General features: G+C 50.2%; 1 protein-coding gene across 1 annotated transcript in view; it reads left to right on the top strand.

Annotated features, from left to right (window-relative positions):
- The window catches only part of ARHGAP39 (Rho GTPase activating protein 39), a 190,484-nt gene that overhangs the window by 142,300 nt on the left and 34,257 nt on the right, over positions 1-13,927 (top strand). The window contains exon 5 of the mRNA XM_064706796.1: positions 13,162-13,723. Within this exon, the coding sequence (XP_064562866.1) occupies positions 13,162-13,723 (562 nt within the window). The remainder of the gene's footprint in view (positions 1-13,161; positions 13,724-13,927) is intronic.

Genomic DNA, 13,927 nt, shown 5'->3' on the forward strand with positions numbered 1-13,927 from the left:
CATCTTGCCAAGGTGGTCCTTCAAAGTTGGTCCTTGCCAAGGTGGTCCCTCAAAGAAGTTGGTCTTGGCCAAGGTGGTCCTTCAAAGTTGGTCCTAAGCAAGGTGGTCCTTTAAAGTTGGCCTTTGCCAAGGTGGTCACTCAAAGATGTTGGTCTTGGCCAAGGTGGTCCCTCAAAGAAGTTGGTTCTTGGCAGGTTGGTCCCTTCAAAGTTGGTCCTTGGCCAAGGTGGTCCCTCAAAGTTGGTCCTTGCCAAGGTGGTCCCTCAAAGTTGGTCATCACCAAGGTGGTCCTTCAAAGTTGGTTCTTGCCAAGGGGATCCCTCAAAGTTGGTCTTTGCCAAGGTGGTCCTTCAAAGAACTTTGTCCTTGGCAAGGTGGTCCCTCAAAGATGTTGGTCCTTTCCAAGGTGGTCCCTCAAAGTCAGACCTTGCCAAGGTGGTCCCTCAAAGAAGTTGGTCCTTTCCAAGGTGGTCCCTCAAAGTTGGTCCTTGCCAAAGTGGTCTCTCCAGGATGTTCGTCCCTGCCAAGGTGGTCCCTCAAAGAAGTTGGTCTTGGCCAAGGTGGTCCTTCAAAATTGGTCATTAGCAAGGTGGTCCTTTAAAGTTGGTCCTTGCCAAGGTGGTCCTTTAAAGTCGGTCATTGGCAAGGTGGTCCCTCAAAGATGTTGGTCTTGGCCAAGGTGGTCCTTAAAAGCTGGACCTTGCCAAGGTGGTTCTTCAAAATTGGTCCTTGCCAAGGTGGTCCCTCAAAGAAGTTGGTCCTTGGCCAACATCTTCAAAGTTCATCCTTGTCAAGATGATCCCTCAAAGATGTTGGTCATCACCAAGGTGGTCCCTCAAAGTTCATCTTGCCAAGGTGGTCCTTCAAAGAAGTTGGTCCTTGCCAAAGTGGACCCTCAAAGAAGTTGGTCTTGGCCAAGGTGGTCCTTCAAAGTTGGTCCTAAGCAAGGTGGTCCTTTAAAGTTGGTCTTTGCCAAGGTGGTCACTCAAAGATGTTGGTCTTGGCCAAGGTGGTCCCTCAAAGTTGGTCCTTGCCAAGGTGGTCCCTCAAAGAAGTTGGTTCTTGGCAGGTTGGTCCCTTCAAAGTTGGTTCTTGGCAGGTTGGTCCTTCAAAATTGGTCCTTGCCAAGGTGGTCCCTCAAAGTTGGTCATCACCAAGGTGGTCCTTCAAAGTTGGTTCTTGCCAAGGGGATCCCTCAAAGTTGGTCTTTGCCAAGGTGGTCCTTCAAAGAACTTTGTCCTTGCCAAGGTGGTCCCTCAAAGATGTTGGTCCTTGCCAAGGTGGTCCTTTAAAGTCAGACCTTGCCAAGGTGGTCCCTCAAAGAAGTTGGTCCTTTCCAAGGTGGTCCCTCAAAGTTGGTCCTTGCCAAAGTGGTCTCTCCAGGATGTTCGTCCCTGCCAAGGTGGTCCCTCAAAGAAGTTGGTCTTGGCCAAGGTGGTCCTTCAAAATTGGTCATTATCAAGGTGGTCCTTTAAAGTTGGTCCTAGCCAAGGTGGTCCTTCAAAGTCGGTCCTAAGCAAGGTGGTCCCTCAAAGATGTTGGTCTTGGCCAGGGTGGTCCTTAAAAGCTGGACCTTGCCAAGGTGGTTCTTCAAAATTGGTCCTTGCCAAGGTGGTCCCTCAAAGAATTTGGTCCTTGCCAAAGTGGTCTCTCCAGGATGTTGGTCCCTGCCAAGGTGGTCCCTCAAAGATATTGGTCCTTATCAAAATGGTCCCTCAAAGAAGTGTGTCCTTGGCCAACATCTTCAAAGGTCATCCTTGCCAAGGTGGTCCCTCAAAGAATTTGGTCCTTGCCAAGGTGGTCCCTCAAACATGTTGGTCCCTGCCAAAGTGGTCCCTCAAAGTTGGTCCTTGCCAAGGTGGTCCCTCAAAGAAATTGGACATTCCCAGGGTGGTCCTTCAAAGTTGGTCCTTAACAAGGTGGTCTCTCAAAGATGCTGGTCTTGGGCAAGGTGGTCCCTCAAAGTTCATCCTTGCCAAGGTGGTTTCTCAAAGAGGTTGGTCCTTACTAAGGTAAGGTCCCTCAAACAAGTTGGTCCTTCAAGGAGCTGGTCCTTGCCAAGGTGGTCCTTCAAAGGTGTCGGTCCTTAGCAAGGTGGTCCCTCAAAACCTTGGGATGAAAGAGCCACCACTTCTCCAGGATTTGCTCCCCAGGGTTGTGCGCTGCCTGTTCCTTCCCTGGAGATCCAAACTCCCGTTCCAGAGGAGACCCTGAGGCTCTGACCTGGAATTGCTGGAGCTGGTGCACCCCATGTGCCCAACTCCATCCCATCAGATGTCTCCATGGTTCTTGGATGTCCTCCACCAGCTTCTGGATGTCCTCCATCATCTTCTGGATGTCCTCCATCCATCCCTTCCTCTCCAGGGAAAGGCTGTCAGGGCTTCCAAAAAACAGGTGATGACACCATCCATGAGGATAAATCCCACCTGGAGAACTTCCAGACTTCCTGGAAGATGGAATTGGGTGTCATCAGGAAGGAGACCCTGGACATGGACCTGGGAAACAGAAATCATCTGGAAAATTCCCTTTTTGTCCATGGGAATCGGTGGAGCAGCAGAAGAAGATTCCTGAAGCACAGGAGAAGGTCCAAACCCAAAGCTGGAGAGCTCCAGGTCCACTCTGGATCTTCACGCCAGGAGAAAAAGCTGCCACCGTTGGTGATCCCACACCTTCTTCACAAGATGTGGTGGGAATCTTCTCCGCTCCCCAGAGGTTCCTGTCCTGGTGGTCCCATCTGCTGTCCTCGACCTCAGGGACACCACGGTGGTGGGACACCAACAACGGTTTCCCAGAGAAGCTGTGGCTGCCCCATCCCTGGAATTGTCCAGGTTGGACAGGGCTTGGAGAAACCTGGGATCATGGAAGGTGTCCCCGGCCACTGGAACGGGAGGACCTTGAAGGTCCCTCCCATGGTCACGGTTGGTTGTCACCATGGAGTGTCCCCACATCCCAGCCCCACCCAGGTGGCTCCAGGACCTTCTCCCTGGAGGATTCCAAAGTTCCTGAGGTGGCACCACGGCCACCCCATGGGCCAGGCAGGAGGTCACGGCCATTTGAGGTGACACCCGATGGTTCATCTCCTTCTTGTAGGCCAGGGAATCTCCCAGGTTCATTTAGGGGCTAATTAGAGCTAATTAGGGCTGAAGTTCATTTCCTGTTGGCTCTGGCAGCAGAAGATCCATCACATTCCATGTCCGGTGTCACTCCCTGGCCTGTCCTGGTGGTCCCATCTGCTGTCCTCGACCTCAGGGACACCACGGTGGTGGGACACCAACAACGGTTTCCCAGAGAAGCTGTGGCTGCCCCATCCCTGGAATTGTCCAGGTTGGACAGGGCTTGGAGAAACCTGGGATCATGGAAGGTGTCCCCGGCCACTGGAACGGGAGGACCTTGAAGGTCCCTCCCATGGTCACGGTTGGTTGTCACCATGGAGTGTCCCCACATCCCAGCCCCACCCAGGTGGCCCCAGGACCTTCTCCCTGGAGGATTCCCGAGTTCCTGAGGTGGCACCACGGCCACCCCATGGGCCAGGCAGGAGGTCACGGCCATTTGAGGTCCATCCCTTTCTTGTAGGCCAGGACATCCCCCATGTTCATTTAGGTGCTAATTAGAGCTAATTAGGGCTGAAGTTCATTTCCTGTTGGCTCTGGCAGCAGAGGGTCACTTCCGGTGTCACTCCCTGACCACGTTCTCCTTGGCTGGAGAAGATCGATGTCCTCGACCAACGGGGTCATTTCCTTCTCTTGGTGGCTCTGGTCCAGCCCGTGGACCAGGTTTTGGAAGAGCCACGTCCCCAGCAGTGGCCAAGTGAGACCTTCGAGCATCTCCTGCGTCTCCTTCCACCCAGGAAACCCCAGGTTGGAGGACACAGAAGGACCTTTGGGGTGAGGTGACCTCCATGGGGACACCAGGGCTGGGTTCCTTGAGGGATGAAGATCCCATGTCCCCATCCCATGTCCCCACCATGGTCATGATGGGAGTGGAGCGATGTCCATGGGAAGATCTCCACATTGGAACAGGACGAGTGGTTGGAGACAGGAACCTTGACTTGTTTGAAGAAGCTCAGTAGAAACCCCATGGGCCTTCAGCTGATATGGAGGACACAGAAGGACCTTTGGGGTGAGGTGACCTCCATGGGGACACCAGGGCTGGGTTCCTTGAGGGATGAAGGGTCTCCATCCCATGTCCCCACCATGGTCATGATGGGAGTGGAGCGATGTCCATGGGAAGATCTCCACATTGGAACAGGACGAGTGGTTGGAGACAGGAACCTTGACTTGTTTGAAGAAGCAGAAGTTCAGTAGAAACCCCATGGACCTTCAGCTGAGTTGGAGGACACAGAAGAACCTTTGGGGTGAGGTGACCTCCACAGGGACACCAGGGCTGGGTTCCTTGAGGGATGAAGATCCCATGTCCCCATCCCATGTCCCCACCATGGTCATGATGGGAGTGGAGCGATGTCCATGGGAAGATCTCATTGGAACAGGACGAGTGGTTGGAGACAAGAACAGACAGGAACCTTGACTTGTTTGAAGAACCAGAAGTTCAGTAGAAACCCCATGGACCTTCAGCTGACCAGTTGGAGGACACAGAAGAACCTTTGGGGTGAGGTGACCTCCACAGGGACACCAGGGCTGGGTTCCTTGAGGGATGAAGGGTCTCCATCCCACGTCCCTGTCATCATCACCATGGTCATGATGGGAGTGGAGCGATGTCCATGGGAAGATCTCCACATTGGAACAGGACGAGTGGTTGGAGACCAGAACAGACAGGAACCTTGACTTGTTTGGAGAAGTAAAAGTTCAGCTGACCAGGTTGGAGGACACAGAAGGACCTTTGGGGTGAGGTGACCTCCATGGGGACACCACGTCTGGGTTCCTTGAGGGATGAAGGGTCTCCATCCCATGTCCCCACCATGGTCATGATGGGAGTGGAGCGATGTCCATGGGAAGATCTCCTCATTGGAACAGGACGAGTGGTTGGAGACAAGAACCTTGACTTGTTTGAAGAACCAGAAGTTCAGTAGAAACCCCATGGACCTTCAGCTGAGTTGGAGGACACAGAAGGACCTTTGGGGTGAGGTGACCTCCATGGGGACACCATGTCTGGGTTCCTTGAGGGATGAAGGGTCTCCATCCCACGTCCCCACCATGGTCATGATGGGAGTGGAGCGATGTCCATGGGAAGATCTCCACATTGGAACAGGACGAGTGGTTGGAGACAAGAACAGACAGGAACCTTGACTTGTTTGAAGAAGTTCAGTAGAAACCCCATGGACCTTCAGCTGACCAGTTGGAGGACACAGAAGGACCTTTGGGGTGATGTGACCTCAACAGGGACACCAGGGCTGGGTTCCTTGAGGGATGAAGGGTCTCCATCCCATGTCCCCACCATGGTCAAGATGGGAGTGGAGCAATGTCCATGGGAAGATCTCATTGGAACAGGACGAGTGGTTGGAGACAAGAACAGACAGGAACCTTGACTTGTTTGGAGAAGTAAAAGTTCAGCTGACCAGGTTGGAGGACACAGAAGGACCTTTGGGGTGAGGTGACCTCCACAGGGACACCAGGGCTGGGTTCCTTGAGGGATGAAGGGTCTCCATCCAACCTCCCTGTCATCATCACCGTGGTCAAGATGGGAGTGGAGCGATGTCCATGGGAAGATCTCCACATTGGAACAGGACGAGTGGTTGGAGACAAGAACAGACAGGAACCTTGACTTGTTTGAAGAACCAGAAGTTCAGTAGAAACCCCATGGACCTTCAGCTGACCAGTTGGAGGACACAGAAGAACCTTTGGGGTGAAGTGACCTCCACAGGGACACCAGGGCTGGGTTCCTTGAGGGATGAAGGGTTCCTTGATGGATGAAGATCCTGTGTCCCCATCCCATGTCCCCACCATGGTCACCATGGTCATGATGGGAGTGGAGCGATGTCCATGGGAAGATCTCATTGGAACAGGACGAGTGGTTGGGGACAGGAACCTTGACTTGTTTGAAGGAGCAGAAGCTCCGTAGAAGTTCAGCTGCCAGCAGCTCTGGTGGCTCCTTGGGTGGCTTCCTTGTCCCCTCCTGGACTTTCCACCTCCTGGGTCTTTCCACCTTCTGCTTTTCTTCTGTTCCTCATCTGAAGCCCAGCCCCGAGTCCGTGGCAGCACTGGCGTCACCTTGCCCAGGGCCACCGAGGTGGGGACAGCGGTGTCACCTCCGCATGGTGTGGCAGGTCCTTCCTGCCATGGGTCACGTCCCCAGGGCCCCCAAACCTGGTGGTGCTGGCCTGGATGGGCAGAAGAGATGATGAAGCCACCTTGGCTGGCTGCAGGACCATGGAATTGTCCAGAATTGTCCAGTTGTCCATCCCAATTGTCCCTTGTTGGTCTCCTCCATGGTGGCCACCAGATGCTGGTGACTCCACCTCCTGAGGTGACATCCACCAGCTGTGCTGGTGCCACCTGGAGGAGGACACAGGGTTCCTTTTGTCCATCCCAGTTGTCCCTCATTGATCTCCTCCATGGTGGCCACCAGATGTTGGTCCCTCATCCTCCTGGGGTGACATCCACCAGCTGTGCTGGTTCCGCCAGGAGGAGGACACAGGGTTCCTCTGGGTCCTTTTGTCCATCCCAATTGTCCCTCATTGATCTCCTCCATGGTGGCCACCAGCTGTTGGGGTGACATCCACCTTCTGAGGTGACATCCACCAGTTGTGCTGGTGGCAGCAGGAGGAGGACACTGGGTTCCTCTGGGTTCTCTGGATCCATCCCAATTGTCCCTCATTGACCTCCTCCATGGTGGCCACCAGATGTTGGTGACTTCTTTTGTCCATCCCAGTTGTCCCTTGTTGTCCTCCATGGTGGCCACCAGCTGTTGGTGACTCCTTTTGTCCATCCCAATTGTCCCTCATTGACCTCCTCCATGGTGGCCACCAGATGTTGGTGACTCCACCTCCTGGAGTGACATCCAGAAGCTGTGCTGGTGCCACCAGGAGGAGAACACTGGTCCACAGAGGTCCTCTGGGTCCTTTTGTCCATCCCAATTGTCCCTTGTTGACCTCCATGGTGGCCACCATCTGCTGAGGTGACATCCACCAGCAGGAGGAGAACACTGGGTTCCTCTGGGTCCATCCCAATTGTCCCTTGTTGACCTCCATGGTGGCCACCAGCTGTTGGTGACTCCACCTCCTGGGGTGACATCCACCGGTGCCACCAGGAGGAGGACACAGGTCCACAGAGCTGCTCTGGGTCCTTTTGTCCATCCCAGTTGTCCCTTGTTGGTCTCCTTCATGGTGGTCACCAGATGTTGGGGTGACATCCACCTGCTGGGGTGACATCCACCACCAGGAGGAGGACACTGGTCCACAGAGGTCCTCTGGGTCCATCCCAGTTGTCCCTTGTTGACCTCCTCCATGGTGGCCACCAGATGTTGGGGTGACATCCAGAAGCTGTGCTGGTGCCACCAGGAGGAGGACACTGGGGTCCTCTGGGTCCTCTGGATCCATCCCAATTGTCCCTCGTTGTCCTCCATGGTGGCCACCAGCTGTTGGTGACTCCACCTCCTGGAGTGACATCCAGAAGCTGTGCTGGTGCCACCAGGAGGAGAACACTGGTCCACAGAGGTTCTCTGGGTCCTTTTGTCCATCCCAATTGTCCCTTGTTGACCTCCATGGTGGCCACCATCTGCTGAGGTGACATCCACCAGCAGGAGGAGGACACTGGGGTCCTCTGGGTCCATCCCAGTTGTCCCTCATTGACCTCCTCCATGGTGGCCACCAGCTGTTGGTGACATCCACCTCCTGGAGTGACATCCAACCGGTGCCACAGAAGGAGGACCACAGGGTTCTCTGGTCCTTTTGTCCATCCCAGTTGTCCCTTGTTGGTCTCCTTCCATAGTGGCCACCATCTGTAAGGTGACATCCACCAGCAGTAGTGGGCCCACTGGAGCAAAGGTCTCTGGGTCCATCCCAATTGTCCCTCATTGGCCTCCTCCATGGTGGCCACCAGTGTTGGTGACTCCACCTGCGGGAGTGACATCCAACTGGTGCCACCAAGGAGAAGGCACAGGGTTTCCTCTGGGTCCTTTTGTCCATCCCAATTGTCCCTCCATTGACCTCCTATCTCCATGGTTGGCCATCCAAGCCTGTTGTGTACTCCAGGGCCACCAATGGGTGTAGGTGACATCCACCTGTGCCACCAGGAGGAGGACACTGGGGTCCTCTGGGTCCTTCCCACTGGCTGCTCTGCCACCTGAGCATCTCCTGTCCCTCAGGAGGTTCAGAAGGACCATCCATGTTCCTCATGGCTTGGAGGAGCCACCAGCCTCCTCCTGTGGCCACTCCTGGAAGGTGATTGGCTGTCCTGGGGGGCTGTTAGGGGTGGGCGTGTCCCCAAAATATGGGAGGAGCCCAAAGCCACTCCCACTTTGTTCCCCCCAAGTTCTTCTGACCTAGACTGGGGACAGCCCGGCTGTCACTCATCCCCTCCTGGCCCCTCCCTCCCTCCCTCCTGCAGCCAATCGGTGCCGGGCCCGCCTTGGTGCCGGCCAATCGTGCGCCGCCTGGCCGTGGTGGGGTTGAGGAGAAGCTCCTGGAGAGGACGAGGCTGGTGGGAAAGCTCGGAATGCTGCGGCGGTCGGGTGGGTGGTGGGTGGGTTGGTTGATTGATTGATTGATTGATTGATTTGTTGGTTGACTGATTGGTTTGTTGGTTGACTGGTTGATTGGTTGATTGGTTAATTGGTTTGTCAGATCAATTAATTGCTTGGTTGGTTGATTTGTTGGTTGGTGATTGATTGACTGATTGATTTGTTGGTTGATTGGTTGGTAGGTTGTTTGATTGATTGGCTGATTGGTTTGTCAGATCAATTAATTGCTTGGTTGGTTGGTTGGTTGATTGATTGATTGATTGATTGATTGGTTTGTTGGTTGATTGTTGTTCTTGTTGATTGATTGGTTGATTGGCTTTGTCAGATCAATTAATTGGTTGGTTGGTTGATTTGTTGGTTGGTTGGTTGATTGATTGATTGTTGGTTAAGATTGGTTTGTTGGTTGATTGGTTGGTTTTGTTTGATTGATTGATTGATTGGTTGATTGGTTTTGTCAGATCAATTAATTGGTTGGTTGTTTTATTGATCGTTGGTTCATTGATTGATTGATTGATTGGTTTGTTGGTTGATGGTTGATTGTTGCTTGTTGATTGATTGTTGATTGTTGATTGGTTTGTCAGATCAATTAATTGGTTGGTTGGTTGATTTGTTTGTGATGATATTGAGTGATTGATGTTGACTGATGGTTTGTTGGTTGACTGATTGGTTGGTTGGTTGGTTGGTTGATTTGTTGGCTGGTTGATTAATTGATTGATTGATTTGTTGATTGGTTTGTCAGATCAATTAATTGGTTGGTTGGTTTGTTATTTGATTGATTGGTTGATTAGTTTGTCAGATCAGTTAATTGGTGGGTTGGTTGATTTGTTGGTTGGTCAAGTTGATTGACTGATTTGTTGATTGATTGGTTGATTGATTAGTTGATTGGTTTGTCAGATCAATTAATTGGTTGGTTGATTGATTCACTGATTGATTGGTTGATTGCTTTTTTGGATCAATTCATTGGTTGGTTGGTTTCTCTCTTCGTTTCTCCGCTTATCAGTTAGTTGACTGATCAGCTTGTTGGCTGATTTGTTGGTTGATTGATTGATTGATTGATTGGTTTGTTGGTTGGTTGATTCGTTGAGTGATTGGTCAATTGCTTTGTCAGATCAATTCATTGGTTGCTTGGTTTCTCTGTTGGTTTCTCCTCTTGTCAGTTGATCGATTGATCAGCTTGTTGGCTAATTTATTGTTTGGATGATTGGTTGATTGGTTGATTGATTGATTGATTGATTGGTTGATTGATTGCTTTTTTGGATCAGTTCATTGGTGGGTTGGTTTCTCTGCTCGTTTCTCCACTTGTCAGTTGATCGATTGATCAGCTTGTTGGCTGATTTATTGGCTGGATGATTGGTTGGTTGATTGATTGATTGGTTGATTGGTTTGTCAGATCAATTCTTTGGTTGGTTGGTTGGTTTATTGATTGGTTGATGGATTGGTTTACTGGTTGTTTCATTGATGGACTTATTCATTGATTGGTTTGTTGATTGATCTATTGGTTGGTTGTTTGATTGATTAAGCTGTTGGTTGATTGATTGAGCCATTGATTGGTTGGTTGGTTGGTTGATTGATTGAGACATTGATTGGTTGGTTGGTTTGTTGGTGCATTGGTTCATTGCTGGTTTGTTTGATTGGTTGGTTGATTGATTAGTTGATTGGTTTGTCAGATCAATTAATTGGTTGGTTGGTTGGTTGATTGATTCACTGATTGATTGGTTGATTGCTTTTTTGGATCAATTCATTGGTTGGTTGGTTTCTCTCTTCGTTTCTCCGCTTCTCAGTTAGTTGACTGATCAGCTTGTTGGCTGATTTATTGGTTGATTGATTGATTTGTTGGTTGATTGATTGATTGGTTGGTTGGTTGATTTGTTGATTGATTGGTTGATTGGTTTGTCAGACCAATTCATTGATTGGTTGGTTTCTGTTTTGGTTTCTCCACTTGTCAGTTAGTAGATTGATCAGCTTGTTGGCTGATTTATTGGTTGGATGATTGATTTGTTGGTTGATTGATTGATTCATTGATTGAGCCATTAGTTCATTGGTTCATTGGTTTATTGGCTGGTCCATTTTTTGACCTGTTGCTCGATCAATCAATCAATCAATCAATCACTCCATCAACACTGCCGTGGTTGATTGGTTTGTTGATTGATCAGTTGGTTGATTGATTGATTGAGCCATTGGTTGGTTGGCTGGTTGATTGATTGATCATTGTTTGTTAGTTGGTTCATTGATTAATCTGGTGGTTTGTTGATTGAGCCGTTGGTTGACTGATTGGTTTACCGGTTGGTTGATTGGTTTGTTGATTGATTGATTGATTGATTGAGCCATTGGTTGGTTGGTTGGTTGGTTGTTGGTTGGTTGGTTGATTGAGCCATTGATTGGTTGGTTGATTGGTTTGTTGATTGATCAGTTGGTTGATTGATTGATTGAGCCATTGGTTGGTTGGCTGGTTGATTGATCAGTTGGTTTGTTGGTTGGTTCATTGATTAATCTGGTGGTTTGTTGATTGAGCCGTTGGTTGGCTGATTGGTTTGTTGATTGATTGATTGATTGATTGAGCCATTGGTTGGTTGTGTTGGCTGTTGATTGATCAGTTGGTTTGTTATTGGTTCATTGATTAATCTGGTGGTTTGTTGATCGAGCCGTTGTTGATGATTGGTTTACCGGTTGGTTGATTGGTTTGTTGATTGATTGATTGATTGATTGAGCCATTGGTTGGTTGGTTGGTTGATTGTTGATTGATCGATTGATTGAGCATTGGCTGGTTGGCTGGTTGATTGATCAGGTGGTTGTTGATCGAGCCGTTGGTTGGTTATTGGTTTGTTGATTGATGATTGATTGATTGAGCCATTGGTTGGTTGGTTGATTGAGCCATTGCTGGCTGGTTGGTTGGTTGATTGATCATTGTTTGATTGATTGATTGAGCCATTGGCTGGTTGGCTGGTTGATTGATCAGTTGGTTTGTTGATTGGTTCATTGATTAATCTGGTTGGTTTGTTGATTGAGCCGTTGGTTGATTGGTTTGTTGATTGATTGATTGAGCCATTGGTTGGTTGGTTGTTGATTGATCAGTTGGTTCATTGATTGATTGAGCCATTGGTTGGTTGGTTGGTTTGTTGATTGATCAGTTGGTTGATTGATTGATTGATTGAGCCATTGGTTGGTTGGTTGGTTGGTTGATTGAGCCATTGGCTGGTTGGCTGGTTGATTGATCAGTTGGTTTGTTGGTTGGTTCATTGATTAATCTGGTGGTTTGTTGATTGAGCCGTTGGTTGACTGATTGGTTTACCGGTTGGTTGATTGGTTTGTTTATTGATTGATTGAGCCATTGGTTGGCTGGCTGAGCCATTGATTGGTTGGTTGGTTGGTTTGTTGATTGATCAGTTGGTTGATTGATTGATTGATTGATTGAGCCATTGGTTGGTTGGTTGGCTGGTTGAATGATCAGTTGATTGATTCATTGATTGATTGAGCCATTGGTTGGTTGGTTGAATGATCAGTTGATTGATTGAGCCATTGGTTGGTTGGTTGGTTGGTTGATCAGTTGTTTCATTGATTGATTGAGCCATGCTGGTTGGCTGGTTGATTGATCAGTTGGTTGTTGATTGGTTCATTGATTAATCTGGTGGTTGTTGATCGAGCCATTGGTTGGCTGATTGGTTTACCGGTTGGTTGATTGGTTGTTGATTGATTGATTGTGTTGATTGAGCCATTGATTGGTTGGTTTGTTGATTGATCAGTTGTTTCATTGATTGATTGAGCCATTGGTTGGCTGGTTGATTGATCAGTTGGTTTGTTGGTTGGTTCATTGATTAATCTGGTGGTTTGTTGATCGAGCCGTTGGTTGACTGATTGGTTTACCGGTTGGTTGATTGGTTTGTTGATTGATTGATTGATTGATTGAGCCATTGGTTGGTTGGTTGGTTGGTTGGTTGAATGATCAGTTGGTTGATTGATTGATTGATTGATTAATTGAGCCATTGATTGGTTGGTTTGTTGATTGATCAGTTGTTTCATTGATTGATTGAGCCATTGGCTGGTTGGCTGGTTGATTGATCAGTTGGTTTGTTGACTGGTTCATTGATTAATCTGGTGGTTGTTGATCGAGCGTTGGTTGGCTGATTGTTTTACTGGTTGTTGATTGGTTTGTTGATTGATTGATTGAGCCATTGGTTGGTTGGTTGGCTGGTTGAATGATCATTGATTGATTGATTGATTGATTGAGCCATTGGTTGGTTGGTTGGTTGGTTGATTGAGCCATTGATTGGTTGGTTGGTTTGTTGATTGATCAGTTGGTTGATTGATTGATTGAGCCATTGGTTGGTTGGTTGGTTGGTTGATTGAGCCATTGGTTGGTTGGTTGGTTGGTTGGTTGATTGGTTTGTTGATTGATTGATTGAGCCATTGGTTCACTGGTTCATTGCTTTATTGGCCGCTCCATTTTTCAACCTGTTGCTCAATCGATCACCCAACCAACCAACCGATCAACCAATCAATCGATCACCCACCCCCTCCTGTGTCCCGCAGTCGGAGGACCTGGGCGCGTGCGCGCCGTTCGAGGGCGGCCGGCCGGCGCGCGCCATGATGCCGAGCGCCAGCTGCGTCTTCCCCACGTTCACGCTGCGCAAGCCGTCCTCGGAGACGGACATTGAGAACTGGGCCTCCAAGCACTTCAACAAGCACACGCAGGGCCTCTTCCGCCGCAAGGTCTCCATCGCCAACATGCTGGCCTGGAGCAGCGAGTCCATCAAGAAGCCCATGATCATGACCAACGACCGCAACGTCAAGAAGGAGGCGTGCGAGATCTTCAAGCTCATCCAGATGTACATGGGCGACCGGCGCGCCAAGACGGACCAGCTCAGCGTGGCCTTGGAGGTGGCCACCAAGGGGTGGAGCGTGCAGGGCCTGCGGGACGAGCTCTACATCCAGCTGTGCCGGCAGACCACCGAGAACTTCCGCTACGAGAGCCTGGCGCGCGGCTGGGAGCTCATGGCCATCTGCCTGGCCTTCTTCCCGCCCACGCCCAAGTTCCACTCCTACCTGGAGGGCTACATCTACCGGCACATGGACCCGGTCAACGACACCAAAGGTGAGCGAGGAACGGCGGCGCGGTGGCTCCTGGAGGGTCTGCAGGCCTGGTGGGATGGGGGTTGGAGAGAGATGGGATAGGGGGAGGTGTCCCTGGATGGTCTTTGGGGTCACTTCCAGCCGGAGCCATTCCATGATTCCATGGATTTGGTTCCTTTCCTTTTGGATTAATCTTGTCATGGAGAGGATGAGGAACCCATCCAGA

Source organism: Zonotrichia leucophrys, chromosome 2, assembly GCF_028769735.1.
Source record: "Zonotrichia leucophrys gambelii isolate GWCS_2022_RI chromosome 2, RI_Zleu_2.0, whole genome shotgun sequence".
NCBI classification, from domain to species: Eukaryota; Metazoa; Chordata; class Aves; order Passeriformes; family Passerellidae; genus Zonotrichia; species Zonotrichia leucophrys.